The 21,984-nt window shown below is 58.6% G+C and overlaps 1 protein-coding gene across 1 annotated transcript in view; it reads right to left on the reverse strand.

The window, feature by feature from the left end:
- Window positions 1-7,036: 7,036 nt before the first annotated feature.
- The window catches only part of FAM53A (family with sequence similarity 53 member A), a 30,413-nt gene continuing 15,465 nt past the window's right edge, over window positions 7,037-21,984 (reverse strand). The window contains exons 3-5 of the mRNA XM_080797291.1: window positions 19,167-19,221; window positions 16,825-17,432; window positions 7,037-7,872 (exon numbers count right to left, since the gene is read on the reverse strand). Of these exons, the coding sequence (XP_080653417.1) occupies window positions 7,561-7,872; window positions 16,825-17,432; window positions 19,167-19,221 (975 nt within the window). The 3' untranslated portion in view covers window positions 7,037-7,560. The remainder of the gene's footprint in view (window positions 7,873-16,824; window positions 17,433-19,166; window positions 19,222-21,984) is intronic.

Consider the following 21,984-nt stretch of genomic DNA (forward strand, 5'->3'; position numbering starts at 1 on the left):
TGGATAGATGATGGACAAATGGAAGAATGGATAGACAAATGGATGGACAGATGGGTGGATGGATAGAGAGATAGAAGGATGGATTGGGGGGGTGGCGCCCGGGTGGCTCAGTGGGTTAAAGTCTCTGCCTTCGGCTCGGGTCATGATCCCAGGGTCCTGGGATCGAGCCCCACATCGGGATCCGCTCAGCAGGGAGCCTGCTTCCCTCTCTCTCTCTCTGCCTGCTTCTCTGCCTACTTGTGATCTCTATCTGTCAAATAAATGAATAAAATCTTTTTAAAAATCTTTTTAAAAAAATCTTTAAAAAAAAAAGGATGGATGGATGGACGGATGGATGGATGGACAGATGGAGGATAGACAGTTGGACAGATAAAAGGATGGATGGACAGATGGATAAACAAAACGGACATGCAACCCACACAATGGAACATTCTCCAGCCTTAAACAGGAGGGACATTCTGACACCTGCCCCCACCGGGATGGACCCCAAGGACACTGTGCTCAGCGCCATGAGCAGCCACTAAGGGACAACACTGTGTGACCCCACTTCTTTGAGTCCCCAGAGGACTCAGATCATAGAGACAGTGTGGATGGTGGATGTCAGGCTGGGGATGGGAAGAGATGGGGAGCTTGTGTTTCTTGGGGGCAGTTTGGGAAGAGAAGGAAGTTCTGGAGGTGGGGGAGGCTGTTCACAACATTGTGAACGTGCCTGATGCTGCTGAATTGCTCACTTTAAAAGGTCACAGTGGTAAACTTCATGTTGTGTGTATGTTGCTACAATGTAAACATTGGAGGTAGGGTCTTTAAAGCAGTGGTTCGGGTAAAATGAGGTCACTGGGGTAGGCGCTAATCCAATCTGACTGCTGTCCTTATAAGAAAAGATTAGGACACACACACACAGAAAGATGACCACCTAAGGACACGGGAGAGGATGGCTGTCTACACAGCACAGGGAGAGGCCTCAGAGGGAACCCACCTACCCACACCTGGATCTCATACCCCCCAACCCCCAGGGCTCTGAGAGAATCCATGTCCCCTGTGGCTGTGGCCATTGTTTCAGCAGTCCTAGAAAACTCACATACAGACTGAAGAGGAACTATCATATGATCATCTCAATAGATGAATAAAAATAATAAAGTTAGCATCTACTCACAATTTCGTGTAATTAGCAAACTAGGAATTAAATGGAATTTTCTGTATGAAAACTGCCCGGGGCCTCTCCAGCACTCCTTGCACCTGCTCCAGCCACTCCTCAAGGTGGGAGGGACGACGTGAGCCCCGGATGGGCCTGCGGTCTGCTGCGGCCGGTGCCAGGCCCTTCAGATGCCACAGGGCCCTGTCCACAGTGGACCTGGCCATCCGGCCCTGAGCACGCTGTGTGGGGTCAGCAGTGTATGTAGTGAGCACAGCAAAGATCCCAGCTCCACCATGAGGACACCAGCCTGCCAGACCACCGTGCGCGGCCCACACCACACTGGAGACCCAGGAGCAAGGGCAAAACTGGAGTGAGGGCAAGGGCCTGCGGTCCTCTCATGAACACCCTTGACTGGGGAGCAGCAGCCTGGTTGGGAACCACAGAACATGCTACAGGCTACATGCACACGCGTGCGTGTGCAGTCACAAGGACAGAGCGGCAGGCCGGGTGTGTGTGCACATGCCTGCGTGTGCCTCACTGCAACCCAAACCATCACACATCTGCAGCCCTCGCTACCTAAGCCAATGCCACCAGCCCAAAAATTAATCCAAGGAGCTAAGAGAGAAGCAGGAGGAGCTGGGAATTCAGAAGCACTCCCCTAAATAACTCCCAGGTCAGAGAGTAAGTAGAAGTCGCCAGGGCGGGATTTACAGCCGTCCAGGAGAAAGAGGCTGCACGCCCGCGGAGCCGGCTTTGGGAGGGCCCTGCGGAGAATTCACAACCCTAAATGCTTTTACTACTGAGCAAGCAAGACTGATAATAAACACCGTAAACATTCGACATGAGGAGGGAAAACGGAACAATAAAGTAAATCCACGGGAGCAGGAGGGGTAAAGATAAAGGCGAATTAATGAATTGGAAACAAGAAAAATGGAAGAACTCATCAGTAAATCCAAGAGCCAGTCCTCAAAATAAAGAAACAAAATAAAGCAACCTCTGGCCAGAGAGTGGGAGAAGTGGGGCCGTAAGGGCCACGCACAGGGAGGGGGAAGGGGGGCAGAGGCACAGAGTGACAAGCCAACACGTCAGATCTCGATGAAATGGGCCATTTTCTAGGACGATATAAATTAACAAAAGTAACTTAAGGAGGCTTAAAGAAGCCATATCCACAGCTGCAGACAAATAGAAAAAGCATGTGACTGGACGTCGGGGGATTGGGTCAGGCTTCCTATCCGACATGACTCCAGGGCTGAAATCGAGAGGACTTGGCCTCTGCTAGGGGCCAAGGTCACAGGCACAGGGAGAGGGAGTGAGGGGCTTGGCTCCACAGGCTGACACCCCTGTGAGCGGACCAGGGCCTCCTCCCCCACTGTCTGGAGGGCGGGGATGAAGGCTGCAGGAGCCAAACCCTGCTTGCCCATGACCTTGAACTTGGGGCACAGTGGGAGCGCCCTGAACTTCTTCACGCACACTGGAGGCTGTGCAGGCAGCAGGAGAGCAGGTGGGAAGGGTGGCCTCAGGGCCCACTGCCCAGGCGGGCCCAGCTGAGACTCCCCAGGGCCCTGTGGGCTCCATCCCTGGCGCCCCAGTCCCCTCCAGCCACCTAGAAGGGCGGGGAGGGGAGCAGGGAGAGGAGGCTCTCAGAGGCCCACCCCAGGGCTTCTCCACCATTGTGGCCACAGTGGTCAGCGGTTGGCCATCAGCAGCCCCTACCACCCTCATCCCTGCCCGTGTCCAATTTCATGTCAGGGTCACACTTGCGTATTTCTCGAGACCAGCCTCAAAAGTCAGCCTGCGCTGGTGCTTTCCACACAGGAAGGTGTTGAACCACAGCTTCTCGTCACACAGCGTGGCCTGGGACCAGCCCTGGCGTCCCTCTCTTCTCCACTCACCTGTTGACACCCTTCTAGGAACGTGTCCATTCCTTCCAAGTCACTCATACCAGCCCCATTCTCCTCACGGCCTGAGCAGCTCCTCCACCTGCCAAGGACAACCTATCCAGCCCCCCCGCCCTTCCCGGTGCAGCTCCCTGCATCCCGTCTGGCAAAGCAGTCTCCTCAAGCTGCCTTCTCGTCGCCTGCTCAGGATCGCGCTCCCGCTTTTCCCTTTGGCTTTTCTCTTTCATTCTCCACAATCGGGGGTCAGCAGATGACAGTGCAGGGATGAAATCGGGGAGTGGGGGAAGGACAGACACCACCTGCGCTCCTCAAAATCCAAAATACTTACTTCCTTTCAAGGACATTTGCTGACCTCTGCCTCGTTCTTCAGTTGGAAGCTAGGCTGGCTCACTTCCCACTCTTATTTTTTCTAATATAATCATGTAGGCTTTAGATGTTCTTCCTTCTTTTTTTCTTTTATGATTTTTATTTATTTGACAGATCACAAGTAGTCAGAAAGGCAGGCAGAAAGAGAGAGGAGGAAGCCGGCTCCCCGCCGAGCGGAGAGCCCGATGCGGGGCTCGATCCCAGGACCCCGAGACCACGACCCGAGCCGAAGGCAGAGGCCTCAGCCCACTGAGCCACCCAGGCGCCCCATAGATGTTCTTCCTTCTACAACCTAAGATATATTTAACAAGTTTTGGTATGTGTACCATTTTCAGGATCATTCAGCTCTAAGTATTGTCTAACCCGAACGTTGATTTCTTCTTTGGTCAATGAGTTATGTAAAATGCATTTTTAAATTCCCCAAACACACAAGGTTTTGTTTACTTTTTGTTGTTGGGTTATGGCAAGAAAACACAGTCTGTGTGATACCGGTGCCTGGAACTACACAGATATTTTCTTTCTGGCCTCCCCAGGGCCAAGTCCCGGCAGCACCCGCCCTCTTGCTAGGGGCTCTGCTGACCGGCTGGGGCTCACCCGCTGGGTGATCAAATCCTATACATCCATACTGTTTCCTCCGGGGTCCCCTTAGCTGCTACAAGGGGATAAATAAAACCCTCCAGCTAGGTCGGATTTGTGGATTTCTGCTTGGAATTTTGTCAGGTTTTGTTGCAGCATATAACTTCTGGAAATAGTTTGTAGGTTTCCCTTAGACTCATGGGCTGTCTTTGTCCACCTTCAGATAGTGCATTAGGCAGGGCATTTGGACCCTCATTCTCCCCAAGTCCCAGGCCACCCTGGAGCCCCCAGGCTGCTCCCCTCCCGGAGCTGTGCGTGTGGTGGAACCGATTTCCTGACAGTGCTGGTTCTTTGTCTCCCCAGGCCCGTGCCAGCGCCCATCCCTCACCTCTCCAGGCCCATGCCAGCACCCGTCCCTCCTCCCCAGGCCCACACCAGCACCTGTCCCTTGCCTCCCCAGGCCTGTATTGGCGCCCGGCAGTCATTTAGCAACCTCTGCCAAACGAGCGAGACAGGGGCCCCAAGACCTGGTTCTCTGATGTTTCCACAGAGGGGTCTGCATCTGTGTCCCTGGCCAGGTGTCAGGAGGCCACTGGCACCGGTATGGGGTGCAGGGTCCTCGGTGGGGGGTCCTCTTCCACCCAGAGGTCAGACAGGCAGGGAGTCACAACCCGTGCCTTCACAGAAGGTGAAAGCATTGTCTCTCCCGCTGGGTAGAAAGGCAAGAGCTGCAGACACCTGCCCCTGGCCACCACTGCCCTCTGTCACCTGGCTCCGGCCAGCAGGGAGGCAGAAGGTCTGCAGGGTCTGGGCACTGGCCCTCAGGCAGAGGTGGCTGGGGAAAACCCGGAACAAGGGATGAGAGCCCTGCACACAAAGGGGGATGCCCCCATTGGCCCCAGCACTGCCCATCATGGCCAAGGCCCCTGGCCATGCCTCTTCCCTCAGAGTCCCCTGAGCCGCCTGGTGGGCAGGTGCACAGTCAGCCAGGACCACAGCCATGAGGGCCCCGTGAACAGACCAGCAGATAGGTGGCTGGGACTGTGGACAGGGGGCTCAGGGTCCACCCATCCCCAATGGCTGCCTTCCCTGGCCTGGTTTCTGGCGGTCGCTCAGCAGGGACATACTGGGGCCAAAGGGAGGCGGCAGGCACTGGCCCCAAGAGTGAGGTCAACCCTCAAGGTTGGGGGGGGGTCTTTGGGGGAGTGTGGAGGGTGATGGATGAGGCCTTGGACAGAGGGTACAGGGAGCCTGGGCTGTGAGGGCAAGTAGAGGGGGGCTGCTGTCCAGCTTCTCAGCCAAGAGGCCCCATCTCCCATCTCCCAGCCTTAGCACCCTCCCTATCGGAAGCCAACACCCCCTGCCCTAGGAGGCCTGGAGTGGGGGAGGGCCCAGGAGAGGGGACAGGGTCCAGGGGAAGAGCAGGAGCCCCGGGGTGGGGGCATCCCCAGATGAGGGGCTGCTTCCAGGGGGACTGAGCTGGGGAGCCCCTCTAAGCCGGCCCACCTCCCAACAGGAGGGGACACTGGGCTGATCCAGAGTTGTACCCTGGGAGGGTCAGCACCAGGGATAGTAAGCTTTCTCCATGGCGCAGGGGATGAATGACCCTGCCATGTCCACACTGGTGCCACTGCAGGACCTTACCTGGTCCGGCCCTCCCCCTGCCCGCTTGATCCCGACTGCCCCCGACCCCCGCAGAGCTAGACACTGACAAGCAGTTGGCACTCTCCCAGGCCTGCTGGATGTGAGGAGCCCTCCACCCTACCCCCCTGCCTGCCCCAAAAGTCCCCAGTCTGGGGGGCCACCTGGACCTGCTCCCACCCACAGTCCATACCCTCTGTCTCTGATGCTCTCCTGTCCTTTCCCAGCCCGGGACCCCCAGCCAGCAGCAGCCAAGGACTCACCTGGGAGGGCACTCTAGCAGCCGGTACCCTTCCATGTTGTCCCCCAAGGCCCCCTCCCATCTCCCCCCACCCGTTGCTGCCCCATATCCCTGTGGCCAGGCTCTGCCAGCACAGGGACCCCGCCCCACCAGATCCATGGGTCAACCCTGGAGCAAAGTTCTGAGTGGGGACTGCTGGCTCTAAGAAGGTAAGTACAAAGAGCCCATCTCCAGAAACTCAACCCAAACACAACCTCCCAGGGTAGAATCTGGCAGCTGTGCTGGGAATCCAGTGCAGTGATCCCGAGACCTGAGTCACATGCCCACCAAGGGCCTGCCTACGGGTCCTGGAGGCTCTCTGGGCCCCTCCCCCTCCTGCCTGGCAAGGTGCTGGCTCTGGGGACGCCAATGACACCTGTGGGCACCAGCATGACCCCAAAAGTTCCTTGGCATTGCAGGTGTCCTGCTGGCTCTGATCCCACTCCAGACCACACGTGGCCAAAGGTCTGCCAGCCCAGGAGGCCGCTGAGGACCAAGGGTGACTCGGTGTCCTGGGGCAGGGGGGATGGCTCTGCCACACCTGCGTCATCTCTCTCTCCTCTTTGGGTTAAACCCGGACACCACCCAACAGCTCCTGCCCCCATCCCATGCAGGCGACACCCCAGAGGAGCCCTGACACCAGTGTTTTCTAAACTCCCCCATGGTTGAGAGCCACTAACTGGACAAGTGGACTGTTCTAAAACAAAACACAGGCAGCTTTCTGCACCCATACGACCAGAGCACAACTGCTGAGACTCAGAGTGCCTGCTCCCTCAGGAGGCCCTCCAGGGAGCAAACAAGATGAACTGAGCACCCCCAGAGTCTCAGGGACCCTCAGACTGCAACCCAGGGTGGGAGGAAAAGAGTTCTTCCACAGTCATTGGTGAAGCCATGATGGCCACTTCCGACTTCCGCAAATGCATGTGTCAGTCCCGAGCGGTGGGACATATCCATGCGGCCAGGTCGGTGGGCCAAAGGACCCGCATCCTGCAGGGAACGAGCTGCCAGGCAGGCCCCAGAGAGCCCAGCGTCCTGCAGACCAGCACCTTCCATCTACATCTGCACCAGGGACGGTGGCCGCTGTGAATGGCTGTGACCTTGGGAAATGTTCTCGGGGGTGAATAAATCAAGAAAATGTCTCCAAAGGTTATCAGTGTTTTCTTTCACTACCACAAACCATACCCTCCTACTCAAACCTCCTGAGGTCAGTGTCCTGGGCAGAAATCCCCCATTTCATTAAATGAAATCCCTGTGCTGTGTGAGACCCACAGGCTCGAGGCCCAACGGCTTTCAGCCAGAAACAAATGTGGGGAAGCAAACTCCTTTTATTGAAATCAGACCACCGTCCAAGCTCTGAAGAGCTGGCAAGAGATTGGTCTCGGTGGGCCAGGCAGCACCCACGGCCCCCTGTGCCCTGCATGGCAGGGGTTTCAGAAAAGGGACACACACCCACACTACCATCAGCCCACAGCTCCCATTTCATAGAACGCCCTTCCAAAAACTCATTCAAAATAAAGCAGCTTTCTCCAGAACTGTAACAGCCATAAAAATCCAAAATACTTCTTTAAGAAAGACTGGATAAAAATTATACCTATTGTTCAAAGTTCTGCATAACCCAGCTTCTGTCCGTTGCCAGCCCGGACCCCCACCCCGCCCGCCTGGGGTCAGTTGCTCTCGATCTGCCCCAGGTCCAGCTCGCCACGGCCAGGAGGAAAGGCGCCCTCCTCCCCGACGCTATCCCCATCACTGGGGTCCCCGCCACTGCCGCCCTCACCCTCAGCGGCCACGGGCTCCCAAGAGGCCCAGGGGCAGGGGCCGGTGCAGCGGGGGCTGGGGTGCATACTCCATGGGCTGGAGCCGGGCGTGACGACACCCATGAGGCCATGTGGGTCATACGGGGCCAGCTTCCCCTGGCTGTCATCCTCCTCTTCATCTTCATAATCAAGGGAGCAAAGGCTTTTTGAATTTTTTAAAGTCTGCAACAGAAAAGATACAGGCTTAAAGCATTTCCACAGGGTTACACGGGAGGCAGTGTCCCAGTGACCCAGGAACAGATCCCCACATTCACATAAAGCATCTTGGGTTCCCTGCACATCACCCACACACCACATTCAAGCCTGCCCAGAGTGACAGGCCTCCAGCGCTGACCCAGGAAGCTGCACTGCTGAGACCCATTCCCCAGATGGGCCGGCACTGCCTCCCCCAGCCCTCCAGCCAAGTTTCCCCCGTGCTGTTAGAGACGGAAGCTCCCAGAGCCATCCTGTCCAACACCAGCGCTCTCCCCCAGCTGCAAATAGAGCCCTGCCCACTCAAGTGGCACACCCCCCCCCACCTCAGCTACTCCACAAGGGCCCTAAGACCCAGCAGGCCACCCAGCCCTGCTTAGGGTTCCTGACCCCAGAACTGGGAGCATGTGCCTCCTCCCCTTCACGCCTAGCCACAGCCCACCTCCAGACCACACACAACAGCAGCCGCCTTGGCCCAGTCAGGCCCCCCATCTCCCCAACACCACCCCCTGGCCTCACCCCGAACTCCCAGGCCCGCATTCTGGGGCAGCACCTGCATGGGGTCCACCGCATGCCGACCCCTCGGCTGGAGAAGCCTCCCACCTGCCCAGCTGTGACCTCAGCGACTCTGGGGTCAGGCTCCCCTCTGGGCCGCCCCCACACAGGGGTCAGCACGTGGTTCGGGGTCCCTGAAGGTCACCTGCAACACACGGAGGGGGGTGGGTCCTGGGGACGCAGCCGCTCCCACACTCTCACCGGGGCCCCGGCACCTACATCTGGGAGCCCAGAGCACAAGCCGAAACAATGCCACGCAGCCAAGTCCCAAACCTTCCAGAGCCGGGACCTGCCTCCTAACAGACCATCTCCTTGGCTAGAAAATTTCCTAGAAACAGTCCCACCATGAATTCAAGTAAATAAACACTTGCCCCTTAGGAGAGTAGAAATCCTCTTTGAAATCAGCACTTTTAAGGTAACTATTTGGGGGCACCTGGGTGGCTCAGTGGATTAAAGCCTCTGCCTTCAGCTCAGGTCATGATCTCGGGGTCCTGGGATCGAGCCCCACATCAGGCTCTCTGCTCAGCGGCGAGCCTGCATCCTCCTCTTTCCCTCTCTGCCTGCCTCTCTGTCTACTTGTGATCTCTGTCTGTCAAATAAATAAATAAAATCTTTATAAAAAAAAAAAAAGGAAACTATTTGGCTCTAGGAAACAGCCAGACTTCCCTTGTTGTTCTATAATATTTAAGCCACAGAAAAGTAAAATTCTAACGATTCAATCCTTAAAGATGCAACTGGTCACATAGTCTGCTCATAGAACAAGGGCTCAGGAAATAACTTCTTTATTCAAATCGAGGTGGATGTGACCGTGAGGGTCACTCCTTGAGGACACAGCCTGTCTCTGCAGCCTGGCTGGGCCCTTGCCTGGCCCCCAACCCCATGGCACACACACAAGCCAGCAGTGGCTGGACAGTGGCAGAAGGACCGCTGCAGAGAGGTCCTCTGTCGCTGGGCCAGGAGCCCACCCACGGGTGGCAGGTGGAAAGTGGCAGGCTCTGTGCATGGCCACTCAGGTTACCTGGGAGACATAGCGGCCACTGATGAAGCCACACATGCAGAGCTATGACCCACATTCAGCATCAGCCGCGTGCCCTGGGTGCACCCCCACATAACACTGGGGACGACGGGCAGCCAGGCTGTAAGGCCCCCTCGGGACGGCTGGGGCCATGTGGCCATGTGTGACCCTCTGCCTGGACAGTTCCGCCACTGCTATCGTCACTCTAGTTTCAGGTCACCCACTGAAGCAGATGAACATAAACTATGTTTTTTCCAAAGTCAAAGGTCAAGACTTTAATTATAAATGAGGGGTTCTCGATTTGAAAGGGTCCCCCAGCTTGTGTGCCATCTGCAGGGATGCCGCAGCCCCAGAGCCAGGCCCTGACCTCCTGGGGGTATGAGCTGGCGCCCAGTGCCTCCACCACCCCAAGCCAACGTCCCAGCGCCCGCTAAGCAGCTGAGACTCTGAAGAGAAAACAGAGGTGCCCGTGAGCCATCCCAAGTTCCCTTCAAGGACTTTCCGGGACACAGCCAGCCCCATGGGCACCCACTGAGGCGTCAAGCCGTCTCCAAACCACAGCATGCGGACCTGCACTCCTGGATGGTACAGCCTCAGCCACGGGTGGGAGCTCCTCGCGCCTCTGCTCAGCCAGACCAGACCCTGCCCATGGGGCCCACAGGGCCCCAGCCATCCTGAAGGCCAGGGCCGAGGAGGAGCCCCGGTTGGGGAGCCCAGCTGCCTGCAGGCACCTGGAACCCAGCACCCACGAGCACTGGTCCAACCAGGGCTCCGGCTGTGGAGAGAGATACAGATGCCCAGCAACAAGAAATCCCATGTGGACCCACGTGGCAAACCCGAGTGCTGTCCTCGGCCAGCGGAGGGAGGAGGCTGGCCTGGTTCAAGCCACAGAGGCCTGCAGGGCTTTGAACGTCCACACCACACATGGGGTATACACCAGCAGGTGCACATGTGTGCAGGGGTGCTGAGTGTGTCTGAGTGTGTCGGGTGAGAGAGCTGGAATGAGGAAGCTGGCTGGGAAGCAATGGGATCCCTCGACCCTGCCCCCACTTCCAGGCCAGCACATGGGTGGGGGCGGTCCAGGACACCAAGGACTGGTGGGTCTCAGCCTGGGGGAGGGATAACACGGGCAAACAGATGCCTAGCGGACATCTGCACTCTGAGCACAGAGCCTGGTCCCATCAGCTCCCAGCCTGCCCTGGTGGGGACTGGGTGTGTTCTCCATGGAACCTGACCCCACAGCAAACTCAGAGAGATGGGGACATGGGCGCTCCCAGCATGTGGGAGACTCAGGTCACCCCCCAAAACCTCAGGTCAGAAGGCCACACCCACAAGACAGAGCCTCTGGTCCAAAACCCAACTGACATGAAGTGTCACAGAACATCCGTGGCCTCTAACAGGGAAGACAAGTGAGGCTAGAACCAGGGAGGACAGTCTGGAGGAGCAGGCAGTACAGGGGTGAGAAACAGCCCCAAATCCAAGTACACTGCCAGCACCCCCAGAGACAGGGCTCCAGCCCTGGAGCGGGACAAGAAGGGAATCCACGGCCTGCAGGAGCCCCAACGTCTGGACAGCTGGGGTCCTGGAGGCTGCGGGCACCAAGGCAGGGAGGGCCGGTGAATGCGCACACCGAACCAATCCCCCACCCCACAATCCAGGAAACTACCTGATGCAGCCCTGCACACAGCACCGTCCACAAAACAGACACACCAGGTCTGTCGCCCAGAAGCCCCAGAGTGTGCAGGGCAGAGAGGAAGTCCGAGCCGCGCCACCTGCCTCACAGCAACGCTGGCCCAGAAGGCAGCCAGCAGTGCCTCCTGAGCCCAAAGGAACCGCTCCATGGAGAGCAGGACAGAAATACTTTTGGATTCACGTGGTCTTCCAAACCTCCCCGACTGGCAGGCTCTACCCAAGAAGCTGCTCCCCCAAATAACACCACGGCAAGGAAACATGCCCACATGTGTGGAGAGGGCCAGTGCAGAGCTGGACGACACACAAACCCGGACACCTCCCACCCACACCACCCACAGAGCACGAGTTGGGCTGCCTGGGGCCTCTGGGGACGCTCCCATCTCCCCTCAAAGATCTGTGCTGACCCCACAAGAGAAGCCTGCAGTGGCCTGATGGGCACCCACTCACAACCCTCCCCTGACCTCAAGCCCAGGAGCTGCACACTCCCAGTGCCCCAGCCATCGGGCCTATGTGTCCCACACTGTGCCTGACCTGGCACCCGTGCCTGACCCTAGCATCTGCTCTGGACCCTGGTGCCCACACCTGACCCCGCCATCGACATCTGACCCTTGAGCCCATAGCCCACACCTGACACATGACCCTGGCGCCCACACCTGACCCCGGTGTCCACACCTAACTCCAGTACCCACACCTGACACCTAACCCCGGCGCCCACCTCTGACCCCAGCACTGTGAAGTGGGGACCAGAGTGTGACCCTGGGCCTGCTGTCACCATAAGGGTAACAACATCCCTCTGCCCATAGGGCGGTGCAGTGCTCATAGCCTCACCTCCCACCTAAATGTAAGTAACAAAATAACCTGCTAACGGAGCAAGGAAAGGAGAAAAGTTAAAGGACAGCAGATGTGACACCCCGACACTAACGCGTAAATGAAAGGATCAAGTTTTCAGACTGAGACTCGCACATGGGGCACAAACAGCCCCTAAGCAGACGGAGGACAAGCCCCACACTGCGGGCCCAGCCTGCCCATCCCAAATGCCAGTGGGTGGCAGAGGAAGCCCCCGCCACTGTGCACACACGCACACCGACACACCTCGCTGGCTGTGCCTCGTGGAGAGTGGTGACAGCTGCAGACCCGCACGTTCTCCAGCGCCCCTTCTGCTACGAGCCCCCAGGGAGTGCCGCAGCAAGCCTGCTGGAGCAGACAAGACGTGACCCCAGCCACAGGATGGCAAGCTGAGTCCCTGACTCTCGGGCTGTGGATGCCACGGTCTGTTCAGTAAGTTCCAGGTCTCCAGTAACCACAACAGCCTGAAGAACCAGGGGTCCCTCCGCCTGCAGGACCCACTCACCCACATGTCCCGGGACAGCCCCCCATCGGCCACCCCTACGCTGCCTGATCCGGAGGACAGGGTCTCCCTCCTCTGCCCTGCAGGGGCTCAGGCCTCTGGCCACCCTTGTCTAGGCAGGCATGGAAAGTTTGTGAATGCCCCCGCGTGTCCAACCCCAGGCCACCCACTGCTTGCCGGCTGTGTTCTCTTTCACAACTGTCTCGTTCAACCACCTATGCAGGGACTTTAGGACCAGATGCCACGAGTCACCACCCAGCTGTCCACTCAGGCCGCGAATTGGTTCCCTTGTCCTAATGAGGGGACCCTCATGAAGTCACAGCTAGAGTCCTTGCCAAAACCCCTAAAGCACTAGGTGTAACAAAAATAAACACAGGAACCAACATCATAGATGACAAAGTGATTGAAAGTCACAGGTGACCAATAAGCTACAGCACGTGCCACACATGCCACATGCCACAGACTGGCACATGGCTCCAGGCAACGGAAGTGTGTGCATGCCCCTGTCTGCCCCACCCTGACTACACCCGCCCTCCTCGGGGGCTGAGTCTGCCATGGAGGCCACGCTGACCCAGAGGCAGGGAGCCACACATCCGAGTCATAGGCTGGAGCAGCTCTGCGATCATGCCATAGATGGCTCAGAATGTCCTGCACATCAAAAAGGCTTCTGAAAACCCTGAAAACACACAATTTCATAAAAACAAAGGCAAAAACAAAACAAACAAACAAAAAAAACCAGCACCCGTTCTTATACTCGGCTGGAACCATGACTATCTGCACATTTTCTATAATGATGTTTTAATTTCAACTTTGAAACCTAACTTTGCCAATAAAAATTTAAAACTCTCTAAGTTTTCCTGTGGAAACGGTTGCTTACCCAGAACAAGGATTAGCCAGTGTCCCCTCCTCGCTGACCAAAGCCAAGCCTCAGGGGCCGCTGGGTGACCCCGCCATGTGGCCACTGTAGGGGGCAGGGCAGCGGGCTGCTCAGCCATCCAGCGCACCACGTCTGGGCCTGCAGTCAAGGGCCCCATGTTCTCAACCCCCCCAACCCTCCCGCCCCCCAGCTTCAAGTCAAGGCACAAAAGTGGCCTGCTGATATCAGGAGCGTCAGGCCATGGCACACACACGCAGGAAGGATGCAAGAGCCACCGAGAAGCTCCTGTCCCTGCTCACAGCCGCACCTTCACGTGGACAACAGACGCGTCTGAAGGCAGGCCCCAGGACAGCCATCCAAACCCTGCCATGTCCTGCCTCAGTCTCCCCCACAGCGCTTTGCCCAGGCCCATTCTGAGAAGCCTTGTGTACATGCAAAACCTCAAGAGAAGGGAATATTCAGGGTCTCCAGCCACGAACCTGACAGAATGTGCCCACTTCCCACAACCAGCAACATGCTTCTTAGAGGGGACCCCCTGCCCCCAGCAGCAAAGCACATCAGGGTGCACAAGATGTCAGGGCACACATGTGGCCCCCGGCAACGCTTGGGGCCTCTGCACCCGCAGCGGCAGCCAGAGGGTGGCGGCCTATGCCCACCTCCCATGCACGCCCCCAGAGCCCAGCAGCCCCTGTCCGCCCCACGTGTGCCTCACAGAACCTGGCGGCCCCTGCCCACCCATGTGTGCCCCCAGACCCCAGGAGCCCCGCCCACACCCCACTTGCACCCCCAGAGCCTGGCGGCCCCTGCCTGCCCCCACACGTACCCCTAGCCACCCCCAGAGCCTGGTGGCCCCTACCCACCTCCCACGCACGCCCCCAGCCCCCAGCAGCCCAGCCACAGCCACCTACACTTCCTGTCCTCCAGTGCTCAAGGGTCAAATCCACACTTCCAAAAGTGTTTTTAAGTTTCCTGCTCCCTTCCGTTATACGTTGACCACAAATAAGTGTCCATCCCACTTGTAGGAGACATCTAGGTGAACACTGCACCCGAGAGAAACCTATAGATCTCGCCCAAAACATCAGAGTCACCAAACCTGGCCACTTAGCCCTTAACAGCTCAGCTGCTGCTTCTACCTCTTTGTCCGGTTAAGATAACTGACCTTCCCAGATTCCTGCTGACACAGCAAGAGGTATGGGTTTAGCCTTTGGCCATTCCTGGTTCCTACCACCTAAACCCTTAGAAATTCCTGAGTGATGGGGTGAGCAATGTCTTTTGTGATTCATAACGAGCCCCATTCAACTATACCTGGGTTTACACTAACATAACCCCTGGGGACTCCTAGGTGGCTTTGGGATGGGGCAGTGGACGGAATGACCACGCCAGGCTCAGTGGGTTGGACTTCAAGTCCCCCACCCCCACCCCCAGAGACGGAGAGAGGATAGAGAGGTGGTCCACCTCAGTGGCCAGCGATCTCAAAAGTCGCATCTGGGCAGTGGAGCCTCCATAAAACACCCCTGCACAGGGGTTGGGAGGAGCGGGAGGGCTCCCGAGTTAGGGAGCACATCTGGGGGCTGGGCGGGTGGGAGCTCTGCGCCCCCTGCCCCTCACCTCACCCTGTGTGTCTCTTTGGTCTGGATGATCCTGAGTTGTGTCCTTCATGATAAATGGGTCATGAGTTAGTATAGGGTGCTTCCGCAGTTCTGCAAGCCTGAGCAGGAGGTCGTGGGAACCCTGATTTGTAGACGGTGGGTGGGAGATACAGGAGGCATCTGAAGCAGGGGTGGTCTTGTGAGGCTGAGCCCTCAGCCTGCAAGGTCTGCACTCACAGCAGCCAGTGTCAGAGGGGCACCAACTGTCAGACCCCCGCCGGCGTCTGCAGACCAGAGACCTGTGGGCGGGAGGCTGCATGCCCGGCACCAGTGGTGGTGTAAGTGGAAACACGGGCTGACAGTGTGCCCCGACCATGAACGGCACATTGAGAGGCATAACCAGGGGCAGCCAGGAGCTGGGGAGGGATGGGGCTGCAGCAGGACCGAGGGCTGGGCTCAGTGCTGGCCTCCATCCCCCAGGTCACCATGGGACGTGTCCATCAGCTACCACAACGGCTCACGACGCCTCTATCTGTTTATGTTTGATTATTCAAAACATCAGAAATAAAAGAGACAGCTACCAACGCACCAAAGATTTTAAAAGCCCTAAAAGATACAACAAGCAACTCTGTGCCCCAGACTGACACCTTAAATGCAATGCCACTTCCCAGAAACACGTCAATTCAGGAAGCACCGGCAGACTGCCCCGACAGACTGTCCCAGAGACATGGCATGTGCGGGTCCGCTCACCTCCACACACACCCCAGGCCCGGATGGCGTCCCGTTGAGCCCCCAGCAAACCGCACGTGATGGCTGGGAAGTGGCTCATCTGGCGCGATGAGCCAGTGGGGGACACAGCCCCGCGGAGCAAGAGCAAATGGGGGACAGAGCAGAGCCGCCCCGCTGAGCATGAAGCCGTGTGGGCTCGGTGAGGACTGCTACACAGGTGAAGCAAGGCAACAGGCCAGTGAGGCTGGGGACTCGGGCAGAGGGGCTCTCCAATCCGGGGGCCAGCACAGAGGACCTCGAGGATGCGGGGGCAGGGGACACCCAGCAATCTACCAACAATGACAGAAAATATTTTAGAAAGACAAGCAGGGCACCTGGGGGGCTCAGTCGGTTGAGCGTCTGACTCTCGGTTTTGGCTCAGGTCAGGATCTTGGGGTGTGAGATCAAGCCCCGAGTCAGGCTCTGAGCTCAGCAGGGGCATCTGCTGGAGATTCTCTCTTCTTTTCCCTCTGCCCCCCCATACCCGCCCCCATACCCCTCACATGCTCGTGCTCTCTTGCTTGCTCTCTAAAAAGACAGACAAGCAGGCTTCACATCTCCGGGGCTTTGTTTCCTTGGGGCTGCCGGGTTCAGCTCCCCACCCGACTCTGCACCCTGCCCTCCTGCTTCTAGCCACCCTGCCCCCCTGCCTGCTGAACCCCACTCAGGTCTGCCCCGTCCTGACCCCCATCTCACCGCTCTGCTCAGCGGCTCCCCACACTGAAAGGTGGTCATGGCCATCCTGCTCCAGGGAGGGCAGGGGCCCCTAGAGCCATGGGGACACATGGGGCCAGGACCCTGACACGTCTACATGCACAAGCACACACACACACACCCACACACACGTACACACACATGCACACACGCACGCACGCACAAGCACACACATGTACACAGGGCGAGCACCCCACCCGGGCAGGCAGGCGGCATGGCCACAGGAGCTGGTGCAGAGGACGTGGCAGCCTCAGGCCCTGCCAGGTCCAGAGCGCGTCCCCAGGCCACCGGGCTCCCACAGAGGGGCGGAGACTACCGGACCAGTGCCATGGGCCGAGCACACAGGAAACAAGATGAGCCTCACCCGGGTCATTTTCAGAAAGTCCAAGGACGGGCGCGGCCAGCGAGCGCGCTCCTCTCGCCGGCGCCGCCATCTCCTCCCGACGAGCACACAGGGCTGTGAGCGACACCGGAGCAGGCCCAGCCGCCGGCCCAGCTCAGGTGTGGATGAGCGGCTGCTGCTGGCAGACGGCAGGGCTGTGCCCACTCCCGCCAGGTGCTCCTGGGACAGCGACAGGCGGCGCCGCCAGGGGGGGCACGGGCCGCCCTCACAGCCATCTGTGCGGCTGATGCTGGCCCAGGGTGGCTGGGGTGCGGGGGGAGAGGTGGGGCCGGGCCGCAGGCTTTCCTGCGGTGTGGCGCTCCCGCCGCTGTGGCACCGCCTCTTGGACACTGGCGTCCAGACCTTGGAGCCTCCAGGGCGCCAGGGGGAGCGGCAGCGGGCCAGCCCATCCGGCTCTGACAGCGAGCGGCAGTGACGCTTGGTTGGTGGGGCCAAAGGGGGCCCTGAGCTCTCCCTGAGGTCTGTGGCGCTCACGGCCCCCAGGCCTGCGTCGGGGCCCCATGTGCCCGTGACCGTCTGACTCCCGACGGGCTGTCTGCCACCTAAGACCTTCCAGGGGCACCTGTCTTCTGAGGAAACACAAAAGAGAAGAGATGGATGAGCAGGGGACAAGGCATGGTCTATGCCAGGCCCTGAGGTCCCAGCCCAGCTGGGAACGCGGCCAGATACGAAGGCTCACGCCATGTGGACGCCGGGGGACATGGCATCTCGGGCCCAGACCCACCTGCATTCCCTGGGGCAGCTCAGCCTGGGAGCCGGCCTCACTTTTCCAAGGAAGACACCTGTCAACGAGGCCAGCTAGTCATTCCCTGAAAATGACCAGAGCACGTTTTTCTCCTTTCATTTCATGGAAAGACTCGCCCGCCGTCATCTTCCCTGTCTGCGGCCACATCTTCCTCCAGTGTGCGACCTCACCTGTAAGACCCGCCAGGCCGCTGCTTCCTGGCAGCTGGGGCCCCTCCCCTCCTCTCCAGGAGGCAGCTCTCAGCTTCCGGGACCTCAAGGCATGGCCATGGCACACAGCAGCAGGGACCACGCATGGGGCCAGAGACTCCACCCCTAGCCTCCACATGCTCATGTCCCACAGCTATCAGGAGCCTCCCACAAGACGAGTGTCCGGGGTCCGCGCTCCACACCTGGCAGACCCATAAGTGAGCACCCACCATGTGAGCACAGGGGCTCCCTCCGCCCACCAGCCCCCAATGCCCCAGGAGGAGCCCACCCACCCCAGCCCTTCTTCAGACTCTCCTTCACACACCCCGAGGGCCCAGAGCCCAGATGCACCCACCAGGGTGGCCGTCGCAAGCTTTGCAGCTCCCTGAGCCCCACTGGGGGCAGAGTCAGGTGAGTGGTCTCCTGGAACTCCTCATGCGGAGGCAAGGTGCACCACACCCTGATCCCACTGACCTGGCCAACAGTCAGTTCGGCAGCCCCCACCACTGCAGCCACTCGCAGTCACTACCAGCTAGGGACCTGGGCATGGAGGCAGTGGGGCCCAAGAGAGCAGGCCAGGACCCCTGTAGGGAAAGGCAGGGGCCAAGGCCCTGGGGTGACCCTAGGCAGCAAAGAGGCAGGGTCAGACCCCTGGGAATCCCTGTTGAGGACTAGTACGTGTGCAGGATGGACTCCCACTGAGGACACAGAGCCAAGGGCCTGGTGCTGGGCTCACACTCCTACCTCTACCAGATCACAAAAGAATTTGGTAAATAACCTTCACTTCAGTAGTCTAGAGAGCCACGTAACACAGCGCCCCTGCTGGTGGCCTCTGAGTGCCGCCCAGCACCCATGGTGAGCCGGGCCAGCCAAGGGAGGATAGGCACTCGAGTCAGAGCCCAGCTAATAGGCTTCGCCACAGCCTGCAACCCAGAGCCGAGGTTAGTGAGAGCAGAGGGTAACAGGCTCGGCACACACTCACACAGTCACACGAGGTGGATTTTAGATGGTCGGGGGGCGCATGCCCTGGCAGGGGGATGAGCCCCAACGCACACTGATGGCCCAGCATGGGCCACATGGGAGATGCACATGCCCCCCAAGGTGCACCCGATCCCACCCTGTTCTCCCTTCAGAAGCTACGGCTCCAGGAGGGCCTGGCCTGGCAGAGGGAGAGACCTGGCTGTGCCCTGACCTACAGCCCAGCAGGGGGAGGCCTGCCGCTGGTGATCTTCCCCGGGCAGCAACCGGAGGGCCTTTGCTGCGGAAGTCAGCATCACACCCCAGCTCCACGTCTCGTGCCCTCTGCGCACTGTCCCCTGCCCGTGGCCACAGCAGCCCAGGAAGAGGGGTCTGGGCTTTGGAACACTTACCATCACTCTCAAAAGGGAACAAATGACCATTGTTGCTCAGTGCCCCAGCAGAACGCTGAAAGTGACAAGAAAAACCAGTATGAACACCATGGACGCAGATGCCAAGTGCACAGCAACACCAAGTCAAAGCTAACGTGATGGTCTCATCTTGGCAACCCCTTCTATCTTTCCCCAACACTGTCTTTTTGGCAATGAAAAAGAAAAGCAGGGTTGCCTGGGTGGGTTGGGCCTCAGCCTTCGGCTCAGGTCATGATCTCAGGGTCCTAGGATCAAGCTCTGCATCGGGCTCTCTGCTCAGCAGGGAGCCTTCTTCCCCCTCCCTCTGCCTGCCTCTCTGCCTACTTGTGATTTCTCTGTCAAATAAATAAATAAAATCTTAAAAAAAAAAAAAAAAGAAAGAAAGAAAAAAGAAAAGCATGGACCCCAGAATACCTTTTTTTCTTAATCAAGATTCTTAAAAGCTGAACAACACTCAACTGAGGGAAGATCAAAAGCCACGTGCATGCCCCGTGTGCTCTAGCAGATAGTGCAACCTCCCACAGCCAGGGCCATCCACACGGCCTCCCCACGGAGGCCCTCTCCCACGCATACCAGACCCCAGGTCAAGCCCTGAAGGCAGCGGGGTCTCACTAGAGCCCGCAAAGCTCTGTGTCTCGGCTGCAATCTTCCCTGTGGCACCCAAGGGGCTGCCTGGCAGGTCAGTAACGCTCGCCTGAGTCTGTCTGCTCTTCTGGGCTCTCCCCACCTGGCCCAGAGGCACCATCGTTGTCCGGCCGGGTCCCCAGGGCAAGCCCCCGGTGCTGTGGGGACATAGATCCATCCTGTGGGGTCCGGGAGCTGCTCGACGGGTTCTGCCTTTCCACCTCCTCTCTGAGGCCAGCTTCCTAAGGGGTCAGGCCCTGCGACCTTTGAACTGGTATAAATTAGAAGGAGATCCTTGCTGATTCTCATGAAGGGATAGAGGTCATTCAGGACCCAGAAAAACTGTTCATCAACAGCCAGCCTAGGCAAAGACACATGGATATTCTGGGGCCAGGCCCGCATCACCCGGCAGGGCTACAAAGACCTGGAGAGACCTGGCCGACCAGAGGAGGACCAGAGGACCAGCAGTTCTACAGACCTGAGACCCAGGTCAGGCGGCACAAGGAGGAAGCAGCTCTCTAACTTCCAGGAAATGGTCAACACAGAAGCCAGTCATTTACACCATCAGGAATCATACCTCTCTATGACTACAAATCCTCCCCAGGGAACTGCGGCCCCCACAGAGTGCTCCCAAGGCCCTCCCAGCACCCCAGCACCCCAGAACCCCACAGTACCCCCAAGGCTCTCCCAGCACCCAGCACCCCCAAAGTATCCCCCAAGGCCCTCCCAGTCCCCCAGCACCCCAAGGCCCTCCCAGCACCCCAGCACCCCCAAAGTATCCCCCAAGGCCCTCCCAGCACCCCAACACCCCCACAGCACCTCCAAGGCCCTCCCAGCACCCCAGAACCCCACAGCACCCCCAAGGCCCTCCCAGCACTACAGCACCCCCACAGCACCCCCAAGGCCCTCCCAGCACGCAGCACCCCCACAGAGCCCCCCAAGGCTCTCCCAGTCCCCCAGGACCCCCAGAGTGCCCCCCAAGGCCCTCCCAGTTCCCCAGCACCCCCCACAGCACTCCCAAGGCCCTCCCAGCACCCCAGTACCCCCACAGTGCCCCTCAAGGCTCTCCCAGCACCCCAGCACCCCCCACAGCTACCCCCATGGCCCTCCTAGATCCCCCGTCCTCCCACAGCACCCCCCATGGCCCTCCCAGAGCCCCCATCCACCATCCTCCCCCACAAGCTGGGTTGGCCAGCCACTGTCCCCCAGGTGAGCACCAGGCACAAGCACTTTCCAAGGGCTGTCATCCCCACACACAACAGGAAACCTGAACAGAAGCACTGTTTGTCAAGGAAAGGCTCCAGTGGCTCTCAAGCAGGGGCCCAGGCCCCAGCCCAGCGTGAAGGTGCAGCAGCCACATGGGGCAGCCAGAGGGCATGGGCTTTGTGGGTTGCGCCTGTGCTGGGGAGCAGGGCAGGGCTGGCCCCGGGCCTTTCTATAGGAGAACAGCTGCAGCGGCATGGGCCTCCACGTCCAGAATGGGTCTGTACACCCTACCTCATGCTGAGGAGCCCTGACCAGACAAGGCCGCCTCTGAACATACCCCCAGGACGCCAGGGGTCACGAGACCACGGGCTGGCACCAAGGCAGGCCCGGCCCCACCACATCCGCCATGACGCCGTGCGCCGGAGCCCAGGTTCGGCCCATGCAGCCTGCGGCCTGCAGTCCACTCCCCTGAGCATCCTTGACAGAGGCAGGACAGCTCCTCTGTGTAAGCCTTGGTCTCCCCACCTGGGCCAGGGTGAGAGTGGGACGTACATGTGGGGCAACTCCTGGGCTATGTGAGAGTGCAGAACCTACCAACTGACGGTGGATAGAGGACTGCCATTTCCAGAAAGGGCGCAAAAAAGAAAACCCACCCTTAGCCTGGCCCAATCTCACACACTACTCGGCTCCAGGGAGAGTGAAGTTTTCAAGCTAAAGGAAAACAGATGCTTCTAGAAGAAAACAGAACGATATTTTCAAGCCTCAGGGTAGCAAAGATTTCTTAAGTGAGATACAAACATGCTAACTTAAACAGATGCTTCCATCTACACTGAAATCAGAATTTCTGTTCACTGAAAGTCACCTGTGACAAAGCAAACCACAAGACAGGAGAAAATATTTGCAAACAGGAATCCAAGAAAAGGCTCATAGCAGAATATATCGATGACTTCCCACAGACCAGTAAAAAAAA

The sequence above is a fragment of the Martes martes genome (genome assembly GCF_963455335.1).
Source record: "Martes martes genome assembly, chromosome: 2".
Taxonomy (NCBI): domain Eukaryota; kingdom Metazoa; phylum Chordata; class Mammalia; order Carnivora; family Mustelidae; genus Martes; species Martes martes.